The 27,983-nt window shown below is 44.4% G+C and overlaps 1 protein-coding gene across 2 annotated transcripts in view; it reads left to right on the plus strand.

Moving 5' to 3' along the window:
- The window catches only part of LOC126529764 (EGF domain-specific O-linked N-acetylglucosamine transferase-like), a 182,861-nt gene that overhangs the window by 79,169 nt on the left and 75,709 nt on the right, over window positions 1-27,983 (plus strand). For both annotated transcript variants that reach the window (XM_050177270.3, XM_050177273.3), the window contains exon 8: window positions 18,342-18,445. In XM_050177270.3, the coding sequence (XP_050033227.1) occupies window positions 18,342-18,445 (104 nt within the window). The remainder of the gene's footprint in view (window positions 1-18,341; window positions 18,446-27,983) is intronic.

The raw sequence follows: 27,983 nt of genomic DNA on the forward strand, positions 1-27,983 counted from the left end.
CCATGAGCACTGGTCCGTCTACAGGTATGTCTTGGCACGTGTCTCCAAAACCAGGTCAAAGGACCTTGTCAAAGGTTGGGACGCGCACACGACACCCTCCAGGGCGACTGGACTGCATTGCCTTCAGCTTAACATTGGCTTTGTTCTTGAGGATCGTACTCAGGTTGTTGCGAGGAATTCTGAACGCCGCGGCGACCGACGACTTTTTCTCGCCAGCCTCCACCCGTCGAATGTCCGCCTTTGTTGAAAAATCAAAATTCTTTTTTTTTCTTTTTTTTTTTTTGTGGCCATGGCTCCGGAACACGTGCCAAAAGCGGAAAGAAAAACGCACTGCACCACACGAGTCTCAAGCCTTCGCGTTGGCCTCGTGAATAAAAGGAACAAAGCGAATCGAAAAATGCACCGCTCCGCGTCTCCGCACTACCACAAGCCCAAGCTGCACTGACCTCGTTCGTCTCGCTGCGCCAACGGTGTCAGCCAACCAAAACACAGGAAACGGGCGCCTGCGGTCAGCGTGGTTTCTCCCTCCCGCTTCCCTTTCACACCCAATCGCACTCCAAGTGCTCCTTGTCACTTGCATTTTACCCACACGCCTCTATCTCAGAGTGCGGGACGGTGCGCGTGAGGCGGGAACATCGCGAGAACTTCGTGAGGAGAAGCGCACTTGCAGGGGTGGGGTATGGTGGGAGAAGCGCACTTACGGGGGCGCAGCTCAGCACGGTATGCAGATCGATATGCCGGTGCACGGGTGTTCTATATACGTGAACAATAGCGCTATACTTTTGCATGGGATTCCCAAGGGGATTTTTCAACTGTTCGATATAGGCAATAATTCGATATATCCGGGATTGTATGTTTTCGGGGTCATGATGCAGTCATGGTCGTTGGTTCTTCATCCGAGCTTTATCATCCAACTCTCCTAATGCCGTTGTCATCATGCTGTCATTTTATTATTGTAATCACTTCAATGCAGTGTTTCCGTCGTCGACACACCGCCTTCCTGTTTCGTTGCCATCAAATCGTGATTAAGCCGCCTTTGTCATGCGGTCATTTTCAGATAGGCGCTACAATGCCTTCATTGTCAGGCCATCGTCATAATGCCGTAATAGTCATGCCATCGTCGCCACTCCAGCTTCCTCATCCAACTCTTGTCATGTCGTTGTCACACCATCGTCCTCTTACAGTTCATGGTGCAGTCATCCCCACGCCATTGTCTTCATCACTTGTCATTATTGTCACCATGCCATTGTCATGCCATCATAGTTATGCATTGTCGTCTATCGATTGTCATCTTGCATTCATTACCATATCGTCATCAGGATACCCTCATGCTTTCATCATCATCATTGTAACTTCGATATCAGCTTCTCGTCATGCCATCATCATACCATTCATCGTCGTCATCGTCATAATCATCATCATTATCAGCCTATTTTATGTCCATTGCATGACTAAGGCCTCTCCCTGCAATCTCTAATTACCCTGTCCTGCACCAGTAGATTCCAAATAGCGCCCGTGAATTTCCTTATTTCGTGGCTCCATCCCCACCGAGCTTTCTGCTTTGACAATGGTAGATTTGCAGACGCTCCATCATCATCATCATCATCATGATCAACCTATTTTATGTCCAATGCAGGACGAAAACCTCTCCCTACGATCTCCACTCCAATTACCTCTGTCTTGTACCAACCGATTCAAACTAGCCTCTGCGAATTTCCTAATTTCATCGCCCCACCTAGTCTTCTGCCGTCCTTGACTGCGTTTCCCTTCTCTTGGTACCCATTCTGTAACCCTAATGGTCCAACAGTTATCAAACCTGCGCATTACATGGCCTGCCCAGCTCCATTTTTTTCTCGTAATGTCCATTAGAATATTGGCTATACTCCTTTGTTCTGTGATCCAAACTGCTCTCATTTTGTCTCTTAACATTATGCCTAGCATTCTTCGTTCCATCGCTCTTTGCACAGTCCTTAACTTGGCCTCAAGCTTCTTTGTCAATCTACAAGTCTCTCACCATATGTCAGCACCGGTAAAATGCACTGATTGTACACCTTCCTTTTAAATGATAATGGTGAGCTTCCAGTCAGGAGCTTACATATGCGATCAAACCCATTTTTATTCTTCTATGAATTTCCTTCTCATCCTGTCTCTCTGATTAGTTAACCTAGGTAAACATTCTCCTTTACAGCCTCTAGAGGCTGACTGGCGATCTTGAAGTCTTGTTTTCTTGCCCGGCTATCCATCATTATCTTTGTCTTCTGCATATTAATCTTCAAGTCCACTCTTACACTCTGTCTGTTAAGATCATCAATCATTTGTTGTAACTCGTCTGCAATGTTGCTGAATAGAACAATGTCATCGACAAACCGAAGGTTGCTGAGATATTCGCCGTTGATCCTTACTCCTAAGCCTTCCCAGTTTAATAGCTAGAATACTTCTTCCAAGCATGCTGTGGATAGCATTGGAGAGATTGTGTCTTCCTGTTTAACCACTTTCTTTATAGGCATCTTCCTGCTTTTCTTGTGTAGAATTAAGGTAGCTGTAGAACCTCTGTAGATATTTTCCAAGGTATTTGCGTAAGCGTTTTGTACTCCTTGATTACGTAATGCCTCTATGACTGCTGGTATCGCTACTGAATCAAATGCCTTTTCACAATCTATGACAGCCATATAGAGAGGCTTATTGTACTCTGCAGATTTCTTGATAACCTGATCAATGATATGGATGTGATTAATTGTAAAGTATCGCTTCCTGTAGCCAGCCTGTTCGCATGGGTGACTTAAGTCCAGTGTTGCCCTCATTTTGTTGGAACTAATTTTGGTAAATATTTTATATATTACTGGGAGTAAGCTAATGGGCCTAGAATTTTTTAATTATTTAACGTCTCTCTTCTTGCAGATTAGTATAATGCTTGCATTCTTCCAGTTTTCACCCGCCGTGGTTGCTCAGTGGCTATGGTGTTGGGCTGCTGAGCACGAGGTCGCGGGATCGAATCCCGGCCACGGCGGCCGCATTTCGATGGGGGCGAAATGCGAAAACACCCGTGTGCTTAGATTTAGGTGCACGGTAAAGAACCCCAGGTGGTCAAAATTTCCGGAGTCCTCCACTACGGCGTGCCTCATAATCAGAAAGTGGTTTTGGCACGTAAAACCCCAAATATTATTATTCCAGTTTTCTGGGACTTTTGCAGTCGATAGATACCTCTTATAAAGAGCCACCAGTTTTCCAAGCATTATGTCTCCTCCACCTTTGAATAAATCAACTGTTATTCCATCTTCTCTTGCTGCTCTTCCTCATTTCATGTCTTGTAAGGCCCTTCTCACCTCATCGCTAGTTATAGGAGGAGTTTCTGTATCCTGTTCATTACTGTTTCTAATAGGCGTTTCCTGACTCCTCTGGGTACTGTACAGGTCAGTGTAGAATTCTTCTGCTTCTTTTACTATACCTTTGAGATTGCTGATGATATTACCCTACTTATATTTTAGTGTATACATCTTGGTTTCTCCCATGCCAAATTTCCTTCTCACTGATTTCAGGCTGTGTCCGTTCTTTATGGCTTTTTCAGCCTTTGTCACGTTATAGTTTTGCATGCCACTTGTTTTCGCCTTGTTGGTCAGTTTTGACAGTTCCGCGAATTCTATCTTATCTCTTGAGTTGGACACTTTCATTCTTTGTCGTTTCTTTATAAGGTCCTTTGGTACTTGGAAGAGCTTGCCTACTGGTTGCCTTGGTGCCTTGCCTCCCACTCAGGCACGTACCCCCGGGGGGGGGGGGCCTCTCCTTTCCCACGCCATAAAATCCTCACACACATTCCTAAAGCGCCGCCAAATCAATTTTGAGACTTGACAGCTTTTTGGTGGTCAACATTTTGCTGCCTTTTTTACTCCTTTTGGATGACGGTATTTATCGGCATCTCCTGGGGTGTGAAGGCCAGTTTTCTCATCGATTCGGTGCCCGCACAATTAACTCGAGATGTGTTCAGTTGTCACCATCTATTCAGCGGTCACGTGCATGGCTGTTGCTTCGTTAGTTCAACCTTCTTTGTTTAGACTGATTCAGGGACCAGGAAAGAGATTCAGCTGGTCTATATGCTTAAGGAACGATTTGCAGCCAGAGAAAACACCAGTTCAGTTTAACTTTTCCTTTTGCTTTATTATTTCCTCGAGGGGCGGCTCGCCACAATGCTGGCAGATCGTCGGAACCATATACCCTCAATATGGGTTAAATAAAGTGAAAATAAAATAATGCGAAACAGTGTCCATCATCAAATCTTGCAATAACCCTTTAACCCATAAGCAATATGTGTCACCTGTTACCTCGTCTGGTTTTTCCCTAATTGTACAGCACTTTTCAGGCAAAATTGGCAACTGGAAACAAGAGTCGCAAGGAGTTGAGAAATTAAGCGATCTTCTAAAAAAGAGAGCCAAGGCAACAGCCATGGAAACAGGAAGGAAAAGTGAAAATGAACAAATTTGACCATTGTTTATGAAAATATTTATGGATCAACATCTTTTTATTTAAAAATGAAGTAGAGGAAATGCTGCTAGAACTGGAGAACAATTCTGTGTATTTTGAATGACACTTCTACAGTTATCAGTCGAGCCGCCTGACATAGCTACTTCTCTGCTGTGCTTATGTAGGTGTCTTTCTAACCTTCCGTGGTGGGTGCAGGACATCTAAAACCGCAGCATCCTGCGCTCTACGCTGTTCTACGGGACTGGTGGCCACGCATCATTATGCAACTTCCCAAATAACAATACGAGTCTATTTTACACGTCACTTAGTAGAGCAGTAAATGAGGGATCCAAAAGAACTGTGACTGTTCTGCAAATATATATTTCTCTATAATTCTTCCAGAACTATTAACAAAAACGCCACCATAATCGGATACAACTTAAGTCGGCAGTGAAGCCCTGCGCATGCCCTCATAACTGCCAGCCACTGTTCCTCCGCGAGGCTGCAAATAATTCGAACTTTTCCTGTTACCCAAATAAGGCGGTAACCACAAAAATAATATTATTAGCGTGTAATTTTATACGTTTTCCCTTGCCTGTCATAGTGGAATTGCGTAAGCCCAATTCTTCATTGAAGTGAAATAAAATTCTTGCTTTGCTGCAACTATTTATTGTCAAGTTTCACTTCAGTTGGCAGTGAAATTTCGTGAGTAAAACGAGCTCAGTAGTGAAATGAACGGCAGATTTTTAAAGATCTGATTAATTGTGAAGTTTTACGTGCCAAAGCCAAGATCTGATAATGAGGCTGGAATCCCAGGTGGTCCTAATGAAATTAGGACCACCTGGGATTCTTTAACGTGCACCTAAATCTAAGTAGACAGGTATTTTTGCATTTCATCCCCATCGAAATGCGGCCGCCGTGGCCAGGATTCAATCCCACGACCTCGTGCTTAGGAGCCCAACACCATAGCCACTAAGCAACCACGGTGGGTAGACTTTTGAAGAGTGAAAGGCCTACACTCCATACGCTTTGTCCATTTCTGTTGCACACCTCATTGCTTCCATCGATGAAAAGACTCTTCAATAACAGCAGACGCTCCGGAGGTATCAAGCACGATGCCATTTTGAAAAGGCCATATGACGACGATTTTGTTTGCTTCTGTGATTGGCTGGCGGAGTAGCACAACCCCGCACGGTCCGTGTGCCTAGGTTGCCAACTGCGGTTTTTTTAAGTTGTATGCTACTACACAGGCCTTTGTCCTGCAGTGGACATCAAATAGGCTGACGATGATGATAGAAACTTTTATTTTGCAGTTTAGTTTGTTTACTTGTTCTTGGCAGTGTTCTTCCTGCGCGAGTTCATTCGACGTGGTTCCTTGTTTGCCAAGTAAAGAAGAGGTGTATCTCACAGGTGTACCCTTGAGATACACCTTATTTCATTTCTCTTTTGCTGGTTTACGCGCCTTTAAGGTGAACGGCAAGCATTGTTCACATTTATGCTTGTAAAGGTACCCCCCTCATTTGCATAGAAATGTTACGTAAGGTTGCCCCCCCCCCCCCCCCCCCCGAAAAAAATCCTGGGTACATGCCTGCTCCCACTACAATTATTCATTACCTCTATTTAATCATGATCATCATCTCTGTTATAAGGCTGCATATTTATTTGCAAGTACCAGCCTAAATTTGTCTTTTACTCCTACCACCTCTAGGTTGACCTGTTTCTTCTTGACCAATTTTACTCTTTCTCTGCTCAAATTGAGGTGAATCCTAGCCCTCACTAACCTATGATCACTGCACTTTACCTGGCCTATCACTTCTACATCCTGCACTATGCTGGGATCGGCAGAAAGTATGAAATCAATTTCATTTCTTGTTTCACCACTAGGGCTTTTCCAGGTCCACTTTTTATTGCTGTGTTTCCTGAAAAGGTGTTCATTATTATCAGCCTAATCCTTTCTGTGTATTCGACCAGCATCTTTCCTTTAGCGTTTCTAGAATCGACGGCATAGTTGCCTATTGCCTGTTCACCCGCCTACTTTTTCCCCACTTTTGCATTGAAGTCCCCCATTACTACTGAATACCGCGTTTGCACTTTTCTCATCGCTAATTCAACATCTTCATAAAACTGATCTACTTCCTCATCGTCGTGACTGGATGTTGCAGCGCTGGCTTGTACTACCTCTAATCTATCTCTTTTATTAAGTTTGATTAAGACTACTGCTGCCCTCTCATTAATGAGGTAGAATTCGTCAATGTTGCCCGCGATGTCATTATGGATTAGGAATCCTATCCCATATTGCTTCTTATCGGGGAGATCTCTATAGCAGAGGATATGGCCGTTATTCAACAATGTATAAGCCACACCAGTTCTTCTAATCTCACTAAGGCCGATGGTATCCCAACAATGTCTGATAGTTCCTCAAAGAGTCCTGCTAAGCTAGCCTCTCTTGACAGAGTTTGGCTGTTAAAGGTTGACAGGGTCAGTTTCCATTGGCAGCCTGTCAAGACCCAGATATTCTTAGCACCCTCTGCTGTGTTACAGGTCTAACTGCCGCCTTGGTCAGGTGCTCCGCAGCTGCTGGGTCTGATGGCCATGGGTTAATTGTACGAATCATCAGGATGGTAGTGGCCAAATACTGCACTAGGGAGGCCAATTCCTGTTCTGATGAGGGAGTGTCTTTGTTCAAGCTTAGTGGGCCTTCCTATTTTTGGTTGTACTAGGATTAGGATAGCCCCACTAGCTCTCGGCATCTTTTGCTGGTGTCAGGCGTGTCTTTGTTCAAGCTTAGTGGGCCTTCCTAATTTGGTTGTACTAGGATTAGGATAGCCCCACTACTCTCGGCATCTTTTGCTGGTGTCAGGCGTGTCTTTGTTCAAGCTTAGTGGGCCTTCCTAATTTGGTTGTACTAGGATTAGGATAGCCCCACTAGCTCTCGGCATCTTTTGCTGGTGTCAGGCGTGTCTTTGTTCAAGCTTAGTGGGCCTTCCTAATTTGGTTGTACTAGGATTAGGATAGCCCCACTAGCTCTCGGCATCTTTTGCTGGTGTCAGGCATCACTCCGAGCGTCAGGCGTCACTCCATACCATTGTCATCATGCTATTTCATCCCGTCGTTTCACCATTGTCATCACTTCAGTATTGTCATCCCATTGTCGTCATGCTGTTATCAGCATACCGCCTTCATCAATCCATCGGCGTCATTCCTTGTTCATCATTCTGTAGTAATTATGCTGTCGTCATCCAATCGTAATTATGCCACCATTGTCTTGTCATCATCATCATTGCTTCGTCGTCACAAGGGCGCTATCATGTATTCGTTGTCCCACCATCGTCATCAAGCAATCTCGGTCTTGCCGTCATCATCATTACTGCTTCTTCCAGTTGTCATCATACCGTTGTCATGTCACCATCATCATCATCTCATTGTCCTTATGTCATCATCGTCATACCGTCGTCATAATTTAATTAACGATATTTCATTGTCATCATGTCATCGTCGTTATGCGCCTTTGTCGTTAAATCGATATCATTCCTAATTCGTCATTCCATTGTCACACTGTTGGCGTCGTACAGTTGTCATCCTGCCTCCATGCGGATGGGCAACATTGGCAAGCCAGTGCCATAGCAAAATGGGATGATATTGGATTCATATAGCCAAAGCAACCAAATTATCATAATTACCACTACACGTGTTAAATAAATCTGACTTCAGAAATATGATCTGTTGCTACATTGTTCTATTGCTATTCTCATTACCCTCGACAGTCATCATGAGATGAGTTCTGCTGTAATATTTTCGGTCCCCTTGGAGTACTAATTGACAAGATTCTTCTGTAGCATATTCAGTACACTTCTTGTTATATTCTTGTACAGAATATAACAATGTTACAAAATAAAGAAATACACAACCAAAATGCAACAACCTTAGCTATATCTAAGTGAAAATTTGGATGAATATTGACACCTGTACTTATTTATTCTTTACTCGGGGACTCCGTTGCTCCCGCTAACAACTTGAAGTTGTCGCTCAATGCAAGACTTGCATGTACGATTGGAACTTATTCAAATGTTATCGTTGATTCTAGGTGTTCTGCATGTTCTCGCCAAACCTTGTGTAATCAGATTGCATGCGCGATGCGAGTTGTGTAGTACTTTCTGGAAGGCATGTGGGCACCGGCAATTGCCCTGGAACTTTTGACGAGTCGTGTATAAAAGCCAACGCGCTTGGTCTGCAGATCAGGGTTCAACGGTCGCCGACTGCATTCGCCACTATCATTGTGCTTTGAGCGTAGCCTGTTTTTGTGGGCACAGGTTTGCCCAATGAACGCTAGTGTCATTATGCACAGTTTGGCATACTGTGTTCTTCAACATCACTAAGATGTGGCAATATATAGATGAAAAAGTGGTTTTTAAAGTAATGTGCAAACGCGCAATCATGCAGCTATTTTCATGCTTTGCACGTTTTCTTCGTAATGAAAAAAAAAAGAAATTATGCAAGACATAGCACACTGGAAACAACTGACTCGGATGTTTTAAAACGCAATTATTACTTTTCTATCAAAATTTACACCCTCAATTCGGTAATTAGAATGTTTGCTAACTAATCTCATTTAATTATTGATAGTTCAATTATGAAAAGCATCTTCATGGTGCGATATGTCACTGATGACAGAACACCATTGGTTGATTTGTTGTGTATTCTGCATTTTATTTTTAAGAGCTTCGCTAACGTTCGGTGGGACGCCCTGTAGAGGCACCTATGTTCTGTGTGCATCTGCGGCTATCCTGCATACAGTAAAGAAATGTGCAACCTACTTGTTATTTTTATTTTTTTCATGTGTATAAACAGCTGGTAATGCTTCCATTATCCTATCATGAAAATATTAGCACTTTCATGGAATTATTCCTTAAAAGTTCATAGTGGTCTTTTGACGCTTAAAATAATAATACTACTATGCCATTTTCAGACTTAGAAAATCCAACATTTTTTGAAGTGCTCAGGGCTTTTCTTTCAGGTACATCGAAGAGTATTTTGCTTAGAAAATATGTTTGCAGTTTTTTCTGCTTTGCACTGTAATGTGAAAATCGCACCTGTGCCGGTGCAAGCATGATTCAATTCAACTCAGTGTAATTTTTATTTCTAAACATACACTTATTAAAGACAGTACTACAGTTAAAATTCAGTCTAACAAAACCCAATTTTACGAAGTTCCTGATCTAACAAAGAAACTTCCATTCCCTGGCAAGTACCCATAGATTTCAACGTTGTCATGGACCCGAATTAACGAAACTAGCTTGCTTTAAACCCAATTTAACGAAGCTTTTCCAGAAATATATGAGTAAAAAGAGCTGGGACTTCTTTCTAACTTTGACGCCGACGGATTTTTCTTCCAGCGTGTGCTCTAACACTCTCGCGTTAAAACATCTCGGCACCATAGTCTCGGCCCTAGCTTTATTTTGACGAGGCTGCACCCTGCACCCATGCACGAAACAGCGGACTCGGCAGTCGCTAGCGTTCTTGCCTACCAGATGGCGCTAGGGGCGGTGGTGCAGGCCTGGGTTCGTGGCAAATACAATGTCGCGGTACGTTGTGGGTGTTGCTAAGTTACAATTTTAGATTTTGACAGACTGAAAAATCCCTTAGTTGATTTTCCGAACTTCCCGATATAACAAAATAATTCGAGCATGGTCATCACTTTCTTAAATCGAGTTTCAACTGTATTGAATTGATAGGCCTAAGCACACTGTACTTGTCGACAAACCGGGCAGTAGATGGGACATCTTAATACCTGTGTAACAGAGCTTGTGCCACAGAGTTAATGTACCAACATCACATGCTGCACATTATTTTTCCAAATTCAAAACAGTCATCTGAACGAAAGCTAAAAAGCAAATGACATTAGAGGTGCTGTATTGCAGCATCTTACAAAAGCCAAATTTTATACATATGAATTTATTTTACATTATTAAAGAAAAAAAGCTTAAAAAATAAAAAGAAAACAAAAAATGTGTATTTGATGTCAAGGGTATTGCAGTACATGAAAGAACCCTTGTGAACATTATATATTGGCCCTTACAGTCACACCATTTTCTACTCTTTCTATGCATTTTTCTTTTGGAGGTAATTCCGAGCAGGTCATCATTCATTTTATTAAAAAGACTTGGGACATTATATTCACGTCTCTTGTTACCATAATTAGTATAACTACATGGTTTAATGAAGCACTCTGTTGTACATAATCTCACCTTCTTGCAAACAGGTATCTCAAAATTATTAGAGAAATAATACTGTGTAAGCGCAACAAAATTAAAATGTATTTGTAGTACACCAAGAAGAACATATGTTTTTTTTATATGGCAGCTGATTGCGTTAGAGTGCCGCAAGGTGTTGTGTTTACAATTTGTTTAATTGTATTGTCCAAAGCTTGTTTCTTACAGTGCGAGCAAGTGACATATAATGTTATTGCATACATTATTAGATTTGACTATAATGCTTTGTATATGATTATCCTCAAATTCAGTGGGATTTTCCATCGCAAGTTGTACCTCATTGCTGCAGCAGCTCTTATCCTCTAAGAAATATAGGTACTAACACATTCAGTCCCAGTAATGTGTTGGTCAAAAAGAACACCCAGGTACTTTAACAACTGGTCCGTACCGTAAAACGAGGCATTTACACAGGGAACAAGTCAAGCCGTGGAAATATAAATGCAGCTGTAGAGAAATATTATTATATAGGTATCTGAAACATAATAGCTTTATTTTATTTTTAATTTTCAAAGATTGCATTTTCTGAAAACCAATCTAGTACATTGCTAATATCCTGTTGAAAGGTTTGATTCTTTACTTTATATTCAGTACATTGAGGGCAAGTGATGTGTCATCTGCATATTGAAACATTCAAATTAGTTATTAATAGACACAGGTCATATACGTATGCTATATTGAAAAGCAATGCTCTGAGCGTACTGTCCTGTGGTACTCCATGCTCTACCGTTTTAAGGTCACCATAAACGTCACCAAGTCACACACTGTACTCTATTTTTAATATAATTACTAAAGAATTTGCAAAACTCATTTAAAAAACCTAAAGAGCTTAACTTTTCCAACAACCTATTGTGATATATTGTATCAAATGCTTTGCTCAGGTCTAGAATAGTGCCAGTACTACGTGGTTATTTTCTAATGCATTGGTTCTAAGGCATGCATTCTTTTCTATGATTAAGACTATTTTATGATATTGTCACATGGTAGTGATGGTGAAGAAAGCAGCACAGCTGTGAATGGCGAAACTAGTGTTTTATTGGGCAAACCTGTGCCCTCAAAAATAGGCTACACTCAAAGCACAATGATAGCGGCGAACACAGCCGGCGATCGGGGAAAATCCGGTCAGCAGGCCAAGCGCATCGTCTCCCACACATCAGTCGCCAAACGCTCCAAACCAACCGCCGGGACCTGCGTGCCTTCCACAAGGTTCCACACCATTCGCATGGTGCATACATGCAATTAGATTCTACAAAATTCAGTGACAGACAGCGGATGGAACCATCGATAACATTCCAGAAACCTCCGACACATGCAGGCGCATCCTGCGCCATGCGATAACATTTGTTAGGCGGTGACAAGCGGTCACGCAGAAAAGATAAACAAGTACATGTGTCAATACCCCCTCCTAAAAAAAAAAAGGCATTCACCCAATGCTGCAAACAAACGAAAGTAATAAACTAAACACCCGTTGCAAAGAAACAACAAAATAAGGAAGTTCGTCAGCGCGCGTAAAAGGGCTTAAGACGCACCACGTGGACCACTTCAGATGGTGCGCGGCGCTGCTGTGAATGCGAAATGCTGTCTGGCACGACCTCATAGTTTAGTTCGCCACTACGTCAGATGATCTTGTAGGGTCCGAAATAGCGTCGCAATAGTTTCTCACTGAGTCCTCGTCGGCGTATCGGGGTCAAACTCAAACGCAGTCACCGGGCTGGTACTTGACGTAGCGTCGTCGGAGATTGTAGTGTCAGCTGTCGGTACACTGCTGGTTCTTGATCAGTATGCAGGTGAGCTGTCGGGCTTCTTCGGTGCGCTGGAGATAGGTGGCGACGTCAAGATTCTCTTCGTCGGTGAAGAGCAGCAGCATGGCATCAAGAGTGGTCGTTGGGTTCCTGCCGTAAAACCAGCTTGAACGGCGTATGGCAGGACAGCATTTCAGGTCTTGTGTTCGACGTCGACGTACATGGCTAGCATGTCGGCGAGGGTCTTATTCAGGCGCTCCGTAAGACCATTCATCTGCGGGTGGTAGGCAGTTGACCTCCTGTGCCTTGTCTGACTGTACTGCAGAATGGCTTGGGTGAGCTCCTCTGTGAAGGCCGTTCCTCTGTCGGTGATGAGGACTTCTGGGGCACAATGTAGCAGCAGGATGTTCTCGACGAAAAATTTCGCCACTTCGGCTGCGCTACCTTTCAGCAGAGCTCTTCTTTCAGCCGAGCGAAGCGGGTGACCGAGCAAAGTGGGTGAAGTAGTCCATTGCCACAATGATCCACTTATTTCCGGTTGTTGACGTCGGAAAGGGCCCCAACAAATCCATCCTGATCTGCTGAAATGGTCGGCAAGGAGGCTCGATCGGTTCTAGTAATCCCGCTGGCCTTGTCGGTGGTGTCTTGCGCTGCAGACAGTCTCGGCATGTCTTGACGTAACGGGCAACGTCGGCGGTCAGGCGCAGCCACTAAAACTTTTCCTGTATCCTCGATAACGTCCGGGAGAATCCGAGGTGACCAGCGGTCAGATCGTCATGTGGGGCGTGCAGTACTTCTGGACGCAGCGCTGAGGGAACAAGAAGGTAGTGGGCGCATACTGGTGAGAAGTTCTTTATGAGTAGGTTGTTTTGAAGCGAGAACGAAGACAATCCTCGCTTGAATGCCCTAGGGACAATGTTGGTGTGCCCTTCCAAATACTCGACAAGGCTTTTTAACTCCGGATCTGCTCGTTGCTGTTCAGCGAAGTGTTCCAGGCCTATTATTCCAAGGAAGGCATCGTCAGCCTCATCATCTTGTGGCGGCTGGTCAGTGGGGGCGCGTGATAGGCAATCGGCATCGGAGTGTTTTCTTCCGAACTTGTAGGTTACAGTGTTAACAAATTCTTGCAGTCTAAGGCTCCACTGCACCAGCCGTCCTGAAGGGTCCTTTAAGTTTGCTAGCCAACACAACACGTGATCGTCGCTGATGACTTTGAATGGCCTGCCGTATAGGTAAGGGCGGATTTTCGCTGTAGCGCAAATGATGGCGAGGCATTCCTTTTCGGTCGTATAATAATTACCTTCTGCTTTTGACAGCAACCGACTAGCATAAGCTATCACCCGTTCAAGTCCGTTTTTCCTCTGGACTAGAACGGCACCGAGGCGTAGGCTACTGGCGTTAGTATAGATTTCTGTATCGGTGTACTCGCCGAAGTATGCAAGTACCAGTGGCGACTGCGTGCATCATTTGAGTTCTTCAAATGCGTCGGCCTGCGGCGTTTCCCACTTGAAGTTGACATTTAGTTAGATGCGTCAATGGCTCAGCGATGCGTGAAAAATCCTTGACAAAGCACCTGTAATAGGCACACATGCCAAGGAATCTACGCCCTGCCTTCTTATTGGTGGGCTGCTGGAACTTGGTGATGGCGGCTGTCTTCTGTGGGTCAGGGTGGACTCCAGATTTGCTGATGATGTGGCCCAGGAACAGAAGCTCATCATAAGCGAAGCGGCACTTTTCTGGCTTCAGAGTGAGCCCTGATTACTTGATGGCCTCTAGTACTGTTGCAAGCCGCCTATGGTGATCGTCGAAATTTCCGCCGAAGACGACGACGTTATCCAAGTAAACAAGACAGGTCTGCCACTTCAATCCTGCTAAAACCGTGTCCATCACGCGCTGGAACGTTGCAGGCGCCGAACACAGTCCGAATGGCATAACCTTGAACTCATAGAGGCCGTCTGGGGTGATGAAGGCTGTCTTTTCGCGATCTCTTTCGTCGACTTCTATTTGCCAATAGCCAGACTTGAGGTCCATTGGCGAGAAGTATTTAGTGTTGCAGAGCCGATCCAATGCGTCATCTATCTGTGGGAGGGGGTATACGTCCTTCTTCGTGATCTTGTTCAGACGACGATAATCGACGCAGAAACGTAGGGTTCCGTCCTTTTTCTTCACCAGGACAACAGGGGATGCACACGGGCTTTTCGATGGCTGGATGATGTCGTCGCGCAGCATTTCGATGACCTGTTCTCTTATAGCTTTACGTTCTCGCGGCGAAAGTCGGTAAGGGCTCTGGCGGAGTGGTCGAGCGCACTCCTCCGTGATGATGCGATGCTTGGCGACTGGTGTTTGTTGAATCCTCGATGACGTCGAAAAGCAGCCTTTGTATCGTCGGAGCAGACTTTTCAGCTGCTGTTGCTTAATCACGGGGAGACTTGGATTAATGTCGTAGTCTGGTTCGGGAACCATGGTCGTCGGGGTAGATGCGGCAGAATCCGAGAGGACAAATGCATTACTGGTTTCCAGAATTTCCTCGATGTACGCGATCGTCGTGCCCTTGTTGATGTGCTTGAACTCCCGGCTGAAGTTTGTCAGCAAGACTTCAGTTTTCCCTCCATGCAGTCGAGCGATCCCTCTTGCGACGCAAATTTCACGGTCTAGCAGTAGACGTTGGTCACCCTCGATGAGGCCTTCTACGTCAGCGGGTGTTTTAGTGCTGACCGAAATAACACTGCTGCAGCGAGGTGGGATGCTCACTTGATCTTCGAGCACACTCAAGGCGTGGTGACTACGAGGGCTCTCCGGCTGCATCGCTTTATCTTCCGATAGCGTTATTCACTTCGACTTCAGGTCGATGATTGCGCCGTGTTGGTTCAGGAAGTCCATACCGAGAATGACGTCTCGTGAATATGGTTGGAGGATAACGAAGGGTAGATCCAATCTTGAACTGTAATTCTTGCTGTGCAGATTCCAATCGGCATTATTCGGTGTCCTCCAGCGGTCCGAATTTGAGGGCCTTCCTATGCAGTCTTAACCTTCTTCAACTGGGTGACAGTGGGTGCGCTCATGACAGAGTAGCCAGATCCTGTATTCACTAAAGTGGTGACTGCGTGGCTGTCGAGAAGCACGTCAAGATCGGTGGTTCTTTGTGTTGCATTGCAGTTAGATCTTGGCGTCGGATCACGGCTGTGTCGCACTGACCTGTGGCTTGTACGTCGCGTCATGAGGTCCTTGGTCGGTGCATTCTTTGCTTTCAGGCTTTGTCTTGATGGCAGCGTGTCATTGTTATGTCATTTAGATAGTGTCTTTGGTGGCGGCGGAGGATCTTCATCATTTCGACGAACAGCAACCGCACCTCCATCGGTTGCTGCTTTTTGTTTTCCAGAAATGGGCTGCCGGAGCAGCCACGGGCTGGGGCAGTGTACCATTGGCGACAGGTAGCGGCCTGGTGATGGTGAACGGGAGGGTCGTCGAGGGCTCCACTGATTGGTGGCCAGGTAATCAGCGATGTCATGTGGGCGTTCACCTTGCTGTGGGCTCGGTGCATTGACGGCGAACCATTGCAGTCCCATCTCACAGTAAGGACACCGGCGGTAAATGTGGCCTGCTTCCCTGCAATGGTAATAGAGTGGGTGGTGGTCAGGGGTGCGCTAAATGTCCGTCTTCTTCGCGTAGCTGCGCTGGGCGACAGGTGGGCGTGCTGGCGGCGGCTGCGGTGGACGTCAGAATTGCAGCGTTACAGGCCCCTGATGCGGTCGCGGAGTGGGACCTTGATGACGGATGATGGCGGCATAGGTCATCTCTTCCAGCTGGGGCTGTGGCGATTGTGGTTGCACCTCGGGAATTCCAAGCGATCGCTGAACCCCTTCTTTAACAATTTCGGCGATTGAGGCTACTTGAGGCTGCGACCTTGGTTACAACTTCTGCAGCTCTACCCATACAACCGCTCTGATAGTCCTGTGCAGATCGTCAGTGGCCAGTGATTGAAATTCGGTGTAGTTTGTAGAGTTCGTGCGATGGGTGAAGTGCTGGTTCCGCATTTCGAGTGTCTTCTCGTTGTTGGTGGCCTCGCGAAGAAACTCTTCGAGTGTCTTCGGTGGGCTTCGTATCATTCCGCCGAAAGTTCTTCCTTCGCACCACACATGAGTAGGCGGAGTTTCTTCTCCTTGAGCATATCCGGGTCAGCATGGTGGAACAGAGGGTTCATTTCTTCCATAAAGATGGCAACGTTCTCGTTAGGTAGCTGCACTCAGGCTTCCAGCATAGCTTCAACCCTTTCCTTGCGCATGATGCTCGTAACGGGGCGCAGGAAGCCGCTATGGAACAGGTCCCATGTTGTCAGGGTCGACTCCCGGTTTTCAAACCACGTTCTGGCGGCATCTTCTAAGGTGAAGTATACATACCGCAGCTTGCAGTCGAAGTCCCAGTTGTTGAAAGTCGCGATTCGTTCGTAGGTCTCCAGCCAGGATTCCGGGTCTTCAGTCACTGATCTATGGAAGGTCGGTGGGTCCCGAGGTTGTTGCACGATAATGGGGGACACTGGGGCAGCCATTGGGGTTGTCTTGGCCAGGATCTTCTTGATCGTCTCAGGTAGAAGTCCATGTTCCGGGGGTAGCTGCTGCAGTCGGCGGCTTGCTCGATGATCCGAGACGACGTTGGTTTTGTCTTTGCGGTCCGGGCTTGGATCACGGCTTGTCGGGGGCATCCGGCACATGAACGAACTAGCACCTCCACCAGATATCACGTGGCAGTGACGGTGAAGAAAGCAACAAAACTGTGAATGGCGGAACTAGTGTTTTACTGGGCGAACCTGTGCCCTCAAGAATAAGCTACACTCGAAGCACAATGATAGCGGCAAACACAGTCGGCGATCGGCGAAAATCCAATCAGCAGGCCAAGCGTGTTGGCTCCCACACATCAGTCACCGAACGCTCCAAAGCAACCGCCGGGACCTGCGCGCCTTTCACAAAGTTCCACACCATTAGCATCCCGCATACATGCAATCAGATTACACAAGGTTCGGTGACAGACAGCAGATGGAACCATCGATAACATTCCAGAAACTTCCGGCACATGCAGGGGCATCCTCCGAGGTGCGATAGCATTTGTTAGGTGGTGACAAGCAGTCACGCAGAAAAGATAAACAAGTACACGTGTCAATATGCAGCTTCATGTTGTGTTGCAATACTGTTTGTTGAACTGTGACATGTAGAAGCTGATTTTCTGCAGGCATTTAACAGGGGCCAACAACCCCATCAGGACATGCTCACTTTCAGCCTCAGCGTTTTCTTAGACCTGCTCTAAAGACGGAATAACAAGAAAAAGAAAAGAGGTTCTTGCAATATAAAAATTAGCCTATGCCACTGATTAGCAGCTGGTTTCAGTCGTAAACCCACCTCAGTGGCTTAGCATGTTGCGTTGCTGTTGTGCTGCTTAGCACAAGGTCGCGGGATCAAATACCAGCCGCATTTGGATGTGGGCGAAATGCAAAAATGGCCATGTCCCGTGCGTTAAAAATCCCCTGGTGGCCAAAATTAATCCAAAGTCCCCTATTACGGCGTGCCTCATAATCAGATTGTGATTTTGGCACGTAAAACCCCAAAATTCAATTCATAATTCAATTGGTTTCAGTGACTAGCTTGCTGATGCCTTTTCTGCATTTCTTTTTTTGTTATTCATTTGTGTGTAGTAATGACAAAAAAAAAGAAGCTTGCTTTTTTGTTGCCAGCATAGTGTTCTTTTCAAGCTATCCAACATAATGTTGCTTTAGTGCTTGTAATTGTGTAAGGGTACTTTTTCTTGTGGCATCTTTACATTCTCATTTCCCTTTGAAAATTTGCTGTTATACAATGTTTTAATTTGCACTCGTCCATTTTGTTTCTAGCTGTGAACATGTACCACCACTTCTGCGACTTCCTCAACCTCTACCTGACCATGCACTTCAACAATAGCCTCGCTGGGGATTTCGACATCCTCATCTGGGACACGGTGAGGCTAACCTGATGCAATAGTACATTTATTTATTTATTTATTTATTTATTTATTTATTTATTTATTTATTTCCATAGTCTCGGGGGCCTGAAGGCATCACAGAGAGGAGGGGAGTTACAAAATATCAAGAACAGCATTTTTTAAGGTGGCTCCGGCAGTGATGGTAGCAGTGGAAGAAGGAAGCTGGTTTAATCCGATGCTGGTCCAGAGGATGAAAGAATCATAATGCGTGGTAGGGCAACTTGTGGGAACACTCACTTCGAAGTGATATTACTGTGAGAAGAAATATGGTTTGGTTGAAGTAGTAGTTCATCTTTCAAACATGAATTGGTATGACAAAACTTGTGAAACAGGCATAAGTTGGAACATTTATGGTGCGATGGCAGGACAGACAAGTCGGCAGTATGGTGAAAATTAAATTGTACGAAGTAGGCAGCTCAGTTTCGCACTGCTTCCGCGTGCTCATTAAAGTGACATTATTGGGATCCTAAGAAGAAGATGTGCACTCTAGTTAAAACAATTGCTGATAATTATGAAGTTGCTGAAATTGTTATTTTTGCCAAACCTTCATAAGCTATGCTTCTTTAGAGTTGACATTGAGAAGCTTTTGCAGCTCCTGTTTAACAATAACTGCTCTAAAACTACTGACTAAGCTATCAAGTTCATTTTATTTTTCCAGTCATTGGTGGCAATATTTTTTTTCCACTTGTGAATGTTTAGGTGCTGAACAAAAACGTAATTTAATATCTGTGGGACATCACACTCTTTCCTGTGGCATTCAGTTGTTCAGACATTCCATGCTTTGTGTAAGGTACAGCCAGCCTATTTGAGTCATCCAGCAAGCAGTTCTTTGGTAGATGACTGTTATAACTTTGACTGAGCCCATCTGTGGTTTCTCAAAGCTGTTGAGTATTGTTCATCGAGAATTTCTTGAATGAGTGTGGATGCAAGTTCTCATGGCTATATAATTAAATTTTACCTTACATCTCTTAGTATTAAGAGTATTGCATTCTCAAAATTTGGAGGATGCTTAAGCTTCACCTTTAAGAGTGGAATGCAATAGCATTCAAAGACCCCTGACTGCTTTTCATGCTTCCCGGCAACTGCAGCTTTTGTGACTGTAACGTTTACCAGGAAATGCTGGCGGTGAACACTGTGCATAAAGGCAAGCTTTCTGGTAGAAATGCAGCCTCTTGCATTGGCTGATCTCCTGTTATTGTTTTGCACTGTTTCAGTCTGAGAAAAGCTAACATAAAAGGTATGTGCTGTTGGTGTTTTTTTTTTTCTATTACATTTGTTTGTGAGCTGCCGTTCTCAAAATTTCGCAGAATAACTTTCTAAGGAATGAAAGGCAAGATATGAGCAAATTTGGTGGTAGAAGAGTAGTGGTTGGGTATGCGTAGTTCAAAATTTGTTTCGAAATTCTTTTTGCTGAAGCGATGTCCGACGCTTTTCTGTAACACGGGGCCCTTAACGCTATTGTGTTAATACATGGCTGACGAGAAGCACCTAGACAATGCTTGATTTCAGTTTCAAGTTCTGCAAATCAAAGCTAAGTGAGAATGCCTAACATCTCAAAGTTGCTGTCAATGTTACAATGCCACATAAAATACATCTGATGGTGTGTGCACCACTGACTCGAAGCAGAATTTATTCTTTTTTTTTAATTTATTTAACAATACTGTAGGCCTTTGCACAGGCCCAAACAGGAAGTGGATTAAAAATACACATGAGCATGGGAAAAACAAGGGAAAAAAGAGAAAAAATATAGAAAGCAAAAGAAAACTGCCATACAACAGCTCTGGTATTCAACACAAGACACTTTCTTTGTTTCTCATGAATCAAGAAATAAGAAAAGGTGCTCAAAACAATTGTAATATTAGCCGTATAACATTTTTCAAGTTATCGTGGATCTATAAAACACCACTATTCAGCACATTGCAATATTTACATTTGAAATCATAAGGCAGTATGCAATCACCTGTGCGCTAGTGTCCAATCACTCAACCAACGCATTACCTTTAAACTACGCACTCAAATACTTTCATGAACAACCAAAATATGGCTCCAATTTTGCGACAAAGCCATCCACAGAATCTGATTCTACAATTTCCTTTGGTAACGAATTCCAGATTTCGATTGCCCATGGGAAATATGAATATCTAAACATGTCGCACTGTCTTGGATACTGCCTGATGTGTTTGTTATGACAAGTTCTTTGGAGTGTCGGTGTGGTGGCTGCATGTAATCTCGCTTATCTATATTAATGTTGTCATTACATAGCATAAAAAGGAATTTCATGACAGCCACACGACGCCGGCAAACAAGGGTAGGCAGTGCTGCCTGGCTTCTAAGAGCACTTACGCTTTCTTGTCGAGAATACTTATGGTATATAGACCGTTTTTTAGTAGGCGCCGCCATTTTGTGAATGCAGTGGCGCCGCCTATGAGCAGCGCCATACTGGCTTGGGTGAAAGCGGTCTTTTGCATGGCAGGTATACGCTCAGCGGTAGGTTCTGGCGTTTGTTTTCGCGGTCGCGCGGTCTGTTTAGTATGACGTGTGCCTTCTACATGATAAACGGTTCTGTGAGACGTGCTGAAGGGGTTTAAGGCGTCATGGCCGGAATTTCTGCTGGCGTTGAGGTGGACGGAACACGCAGCGCGATGTGCGCACCCATATTTGAGCCTACAATCAGCCTCGGAGATCAGCTGTGTATTTCTGAATGGTCCAATCACTAACGTGACCTTATTTCAGTATTATCCTCTATTTCTAAGCTGCGGTTTAGGAGCCATAAAACATACGCGACAATCGTAACAGAGTGGGTACCGTTCTGCTACGATAGGAGCTGTGATGTCATACTTTGACAAGCGTTCAAACTGTTCGCTGCAGGTTACATTGCGTGACTACTTGGTTCGATGGATGAGGGTTCCGCCCCTGAATAAAATAGTTTTGACAAGCAGTAGTAGCATACCTTACAGTCTGAATTAAGCTTGTCCAGCAAAGGGACTCTTTACGAACTGCGCGAGCGTCCTAAGCACTAGCTGGTAGGTGCTGGATTGCAGATATCTTTGTTCTATATACCGCATGGTCCAAGCATACGGCATCAGCGGTTATATATTTATAAACGTTGTGCGGCCTGACTATGCGAGGTCGTATTGCGGCGTTAGCCCGTTTTCTCTTGCTTTTTCGAGAAAGAGGATGATAACCGAAATTTTATTTCGGTTGTGTTCGTTCCGTTCTCTACGACGCACTCACACGTATTACGCAAATTTTGTCCTCAAATATAGGCATCGCATTCTTTTTATGCGATCCCTCTCATATATTATGGCTGTATAGGCCAAAAAGGCAATGCCGAAGCGCATAGCTTACATATGTATCGTGTTGGTTCACCAACAACAGTGATCGCTGTGTTGAGCAACGCCATCGGCCTCATGCTGGAAGGCTAGCGTAGACATGTGGTAATTTGAAGCCTACTAGAATTGAAATGCGTGAGAACGATGCCGGTGCATCACAAATATTTGATAGCGCCTGCCGCTTAGATGTGTCGTGGTTTGCTTAGGCTGGCCGTGCACGAGCATGCGCTCTTATGCTTGATGTTTTACTCCCTGCGCGCCAAGTGCTCAGATAGTGAACAGGTTTACCATTTCATGCTGTTAATACAGAGACACTGGTTTTCTTTGTTGAATTATAACCGATATAAGCAATATAGTTCACAACACATACATACACCGCGGCTGATAAAGCGCGTCACATTTTTGCGCCCCCAAGAGATATTTCCGCCTACTGTAGTTACCGATGCACTGAAAGGCTTCCCTGACGACCTTATATGAACGGACATGGCATAAATTTCACAAAGTACGATCTAAAACATCTCGAAATCGTTCCGCAGCACGCGACAGCAATACTTTCAAGCAGCGCCGTGCCGGATGGCCCAAGCCAGAGAGGAGGAAAGGCTCTCCGCGTGCCCATCCTCCTCGCCCGATGAAAAGTTCTATAAATTGCAACACTTTATTTTGAATACTTTCTAACTTCTGTGAGAGACCTTTCTGGTGTGGGTTCCACACTACGCTACCATACTCAAGAATTGGCCTTACTAAAGTTTTATATGCTGTTAGTTTCACATAGGATGGTGCTGCAGTTAATTTTCTTCGCAAGAAACCAAGTGTTCGGAAGGCCTTCGTACATGTATTATCGATATGGGTATTCCATTTTCACGCGCTTGTAAAGGTTATGCCTAAATATTTTACTGTGTCAGTTTGTATTAAATCGTTGCCCATTAATGTATAATTGAACCTAAAGATCGACTTTCTATGAGTTATAGTCGTATACTGTGTTTTCTTAAGATTAATGTCCATTCCCCACATGTCACACCAGCGGGCTATATTGCTTAGTGTAGTATTTAGTCTAAGCTGGTCCTCGATTCCATGCACACTTGTATAAATTACCAAGTCATCGGCGAAGAGCCGCAATTTTACTCCATTTTCTGCACAGTCAGTGGTGTCGTTAACGTATATGAGAAATAATAATGGCCCCAATACGGACCCCTGTGGTACCCCTGAATAAACTTCGAGTTGGTCCGAGTCATAATTATTTATGGTAACATATTGAGTTCGGTTTGACAGATAGGCTGCTATCCATTCAACTACATTGTGTTCTATTCCGATAGACTTTATTTTCTCGATTAGTTTACTGTGCATGACGCGATCATAAGCCTCCGAAAAATCAATAAAAATAGCATCAGCTTGGAATTTGGAGTTAATTATTGATGCGAAGTCGTGTTATTTCTAATAATTGTGTTATATTTGACAAGCCTTTTCTAAAGCCGTGTTGCTTAGGATATAATACGTTGTTTTCTCTAAGTATGTCATGACGCCTTTACTTACTATGTGTTCCATTAATTTACAACAGCAACTTGTTAGTGATATAGGTCTATATGTTTCCACGTGTACAGTGAATGACGGATTTTTCGGACCCTCTAGGGAACGTAAAAACGTCCGAAAATTCAGGCAGTCCGAAAAAATGAATGCATGCAAAAAAACGCACCCTTTTTATTTTTTTCTCAGATCTAGAGGTAAAGGGCGAAGTAACAGGCTTCCGAAACCCTGCCACAGCATCAGTGAAGTGGCTATAAAAAGAGGCGTTCAAAAACTCTGTATGCAGCCGACTGCCGGTTTATTATGTACATGTGCATCGTCGGGCAGCCGGTGTTATTGCTGCAGTGGCTTGAAGAACTTGTTGATTGTTGTTTTGACGGCGTTCTGGTTGCATGCGATCACATTCGCCTCGATCTGAGCAAGGGTCATGTCAGCACTGTACACCGATGAAGGAGTCAACAGTGCTCGCGTCAACTCGGCGCTTGTAGGTGGCGCAGGCATTGGCTCCTCATTTTCAACATCGGAGTCTTCTGAATCCCCCACAACCCGACGGACTATTTCCTCGTCAGTCAGTTCTGCGCGGAAATCGAGCTCGTTGTCAGCGTCACCAAACTGTTCAAAAGGTATTTCCGTGGGTATGGAAACCCCAGCAGAGCGGAGGTCGTTGATCACGTCGTCCGACGGTACTGTTTTCCGCGCTTCGATGCCATCGGCGAGGACGACGAAGACGGAGTGGGTGCCATCGAAGGCAAGTGAAATCTTCAAGTTGCGAACAGTGGAGTTCGCTGACGAGCGTCGAAGCACCTAGCCCTAGCGTCGCAGAGCACACTTGACACAACAGACAACCACACACCACGCTAGCCAAAATGTGGCCTGCGCAAACAAACAAACAAAATGGCGCCGCTCCGGAAACTTCGCCGGAGGCGAAAGTGTGGCGATGAACATAGCCAGCGTGGCCAGACCAAATCGGTGTGTGACGACTAGAATCGGCTAGTTGTGGTTCAAAGTGGTGATATGCTTCGGCTGCAAGTGGATTTCCTTCTCAAGGGCGCTGCGCGAGGAGCCAAAAGACCTTCCGTCCGTCAAAAAGTCCGGAAAATTGGACGGTGGGGGGTTCGAGCGTCCGAAACTTCAGATGTCCTTATACATTGATTCTATGGGGCTCGTGGCGGTGCTGCGAAGACGTCCGAAATATCAGGCATGTCCGAAAATTTGGGCGTCCGAAAATTCAGTCGTTGACTGTAATTTATTGCCTTCTTTATGAATGGGGATTACTTTGGCACATAGCCAATCCTTGGGAAGAGAGGCTGTACTCAGCGATTCAGAAAATATAATCTGCAAAAGGGGAGACAGCTGCTGCGCATATCGTATCAAAAATATATTTGATATATTATTGGGCCCCGGTGCCTTCTTGGTGTCGATTTCCAAAAGCAAGCTTAAAATGCCCGACTGTTATCACAACTCCGCCCATCCGGGTGTCAGCGGCTGTCACAGGCGCACTCGAGATTGGCCAGCGCGTGAAAACGGATTGGAAATAGGTGTTAAATGTATTTACTACAACACGCATGTCTTCTATGACCAAACCTGCCACTTCTATTTTACTGCTCACGCCTTCTGGCTTTGACAAGTAGCGCCAAAACTTTTGTGGTTGATTCCTTATGAAATTTGTTAACTTATTTGAAAAGAAATCGTCTTTTGCAGCTTTTATTTCTAATTTCAATTTGCATGTGAGCTCTATTATCTCCGCAGAATTTATCCTTTTTCTTCGACGTCTTTTTAGTTCTAGTTTTCGGTGAATTATGCTCTGCGTGATCCACGGTGTTTTCCACTCAGTTCTTTTGAATTTTGTAGGTATGAAATTATTTTCGCAATGCATTATAGCCTCTTTTAGTTTTATCCGCCATTTTTTTAGTTTTATTTATGACTGATGTAGTTAAACCTCGATATAATAAACTGATATCAGATATAATAAAACGAAACTAAATTTGGTTGCCTATACCTCATTTCAATGAGAGTTCCCCTTCTGTAATGAAACTGGAAACGTGGAATCCGGCTCACATTTTTGTTTGCCCATAGCCAAAATACTATGCAAGCCAGCAGCAGAAAGGCAAAATGCCTGCAAAGATAACTCTGGATACGTTCCTCTGTATGCTGAGGTTATTCAACGCAAGGAATATGTTTTGGTGACTGATGCAATAAATAGACAGCAGACTGAGCATGTCTAGTGCAAAAGCTTGGGTAGGCCTGGATTGGTTTGTGGTACAGCAGTAGCTAGTCATGGCTGTTTGTGGAAATTGCTCAGAAATTGCTCCAAAACTGGTGCGTCATACTTGGCAGGTAACGCTGCAGAGGCTAGCAAGGCTTCTTGCAGTACATGTGCTCGCACCAAGCAATGGTTTTGCATTTTTTGCCAGCAATTATGAAGCTCATCTTTATTTAGACATTTTCACACTCAGTAGTAAGTAGTGTAAATGAAAAAAAAAAGCTTTAATCTTTAAAGATGAAGAAACTGTGTTATGCTGCTGTTAATAACTTGTCTTAAATCATTATGCTTTTCGTTGTTTTCCTTGTCTGGTTTTTCAGTCGTTGCTGCAACATTATGGGCAGGCTCATGCAAGCAACTGTGAGCACAAAACTTGACCACAAAGCATGCAGAGGGATACATTTTTGATTGCAGAACTTCCTGTGTAGCTTCCACAGGGTTGCATGCCAAGTTTGAAAGGGTGTGCAACCTCTCCTTGCCTTGAGATAACCTTCCCAGCCACTTCTCATGTAGAACGTCTCCAGTGGAGACACCTGAAATCAGCAAATTCCTTGTGGAAAGTCCAGGCCAAACAGGCACAGTGCCATCTGTGGGCCATTGCCTCACCATGAATGCTCAGTCGGTGCTGCGAAATGGCAACAGAGGCCCTCTTCCTGGAGGTCACAATCGGGGAAGTCAAATCAGTTGCTCATTTTTGTATTATTATTATTATTATTATTATTATTATTATTATTATTATTATTATTATTATTATTATTCAAAAATACCCCCAAAGGCCCTCATTACAAGGGTATTACATGAGGGGGAGGGGCAATCACAGGCACTGGTCATAGTTTGTACATAGTAAAAATAAGAGACTAACAAAAGTAATACAGTGAAACATAGGTAATATACAAGATAATTAAGTCACAATTATTACAGAGAAAACATTAGTACATATTATGAGAACATAAGACAACTGCAATGAAAAACACTAAAAAACATCAAAAACACTGTAAAGGTCCAAAAAATAATAATAATAAGATTAGTCGACAAGTCGTGAGCGAATGAAATGTTGAAACTTAGTCAAGTCTGGTATGTTAGCAGTTTTGCACACGTAGCTCTTTTGCATAGCCCTGACTGCAGAATTTTTTTGCATTAATGTTGTTTATTTCTTTATAAGGAATATAGATAATGAAAGAAAACTTTGCTCCATGTAGAATTTTGTCATATCAAGGCATGACAGCAACAGCTTGAACCTGAACTAGCAAAGTCAAATGGAAGGTCCGAAGATTAAGATGCTCAAAACGATATTGTTTATTAGCATTAAAGGGACCCTGAAACGATTTTGACGATTTTCTACAAACGTACTGAGTCGTTAGAGTAGGTCCTTCTGATCATTAATTGACACATCTAAGTGCTCCGCGTAAAGCGTGTAATTTATTATAAGGTTTTAAAAATGCACATCGCTGCCGATCGGAGCACGCTGCTCGGTGGAATTTGAAGCCGCCCCTACCCATATGACGAAAATCACCCATATGACGTCAGTGGGGCGAGCTATCCGATTGGCTGACCAAGGCGCGTGATCAATAATTTTTCCAACTTTATGGTAAACAAATGATCTTCGTAATAGTTGGAATGTTAGTTCGTTTGTTTTTATAAACAGAAAGTAACATAAAGAGAATGCAGAAGAACGATTTTTCAATACAATTAAGCACTTCCGGCACACAGCAAGTGTCGTCTGCTTGTGTTACAACGTACTCCCATTTTGACGAGAGCTCCGCGGTCAGAGTCGGTCTCAGTCTTTTCGCGAGCACTATGAATCGAATTTGTTGCTTTGTGGACTGCAAACGTAGCGACTGGCAATATGTCAAGCTGCGACATCGTGTCCCTCTGCAAGGCAGCATACGAGCGAGCTGGCTGCTGCGCATCGGACTGCCGCTATCCGATCGGCGCCAGGGTTTGCGCGTTTGTGGCCGTCACTTTACACCGGAAGATTACTAACGCAATAGCGTTTCGCGAGCCCAGTATTAGGGCAAATGCAAGCAGACAGGGTCTGGCCGCTTGACTGTGCCATAACGGGATGAGCCATGAGATGAGCAGAAGGGCAAATGTGAATGGTCTGCACGGTGCAGCCACCTGGTGGCACAGAGCTCAACCATACACAGTAGCAGCAACGAAGTGTATTCTTCTTTGCTGCTGGTGTGCATTTTTCGCAGGAGTGTAATCATCAACACGTTGTTTTTATAAATGTTTAAAATGTTTTACACTTGGTTAGAGCAATATTAGCGCTTTGTTTGGCTGGTTAAGCGCTGCGCCAACAAGTGTCTGGACCGTGCAGACCGATCAGGCCGCTCACGTACGTCTACGCTAAAGTTCCTTCATCAGCTTGACTTTATGCCTCCAGTCGTTCGCCGAA

This window comes from Dermacentor andersoni, chromosome 9 (genome assembly GCF_023375885.2).
Source record: "Dermacentor andersoni chromosome 9, qqDerAnde1_hic_scaffold, whole genome shotgun sequence".
NCBI classification, from domain to species: Eukaryota; Metazoa; Arthropoda; class Arachnida; order Ixodida; family Ixodidae; genus Dermacentor; species Dermacentor andersoni.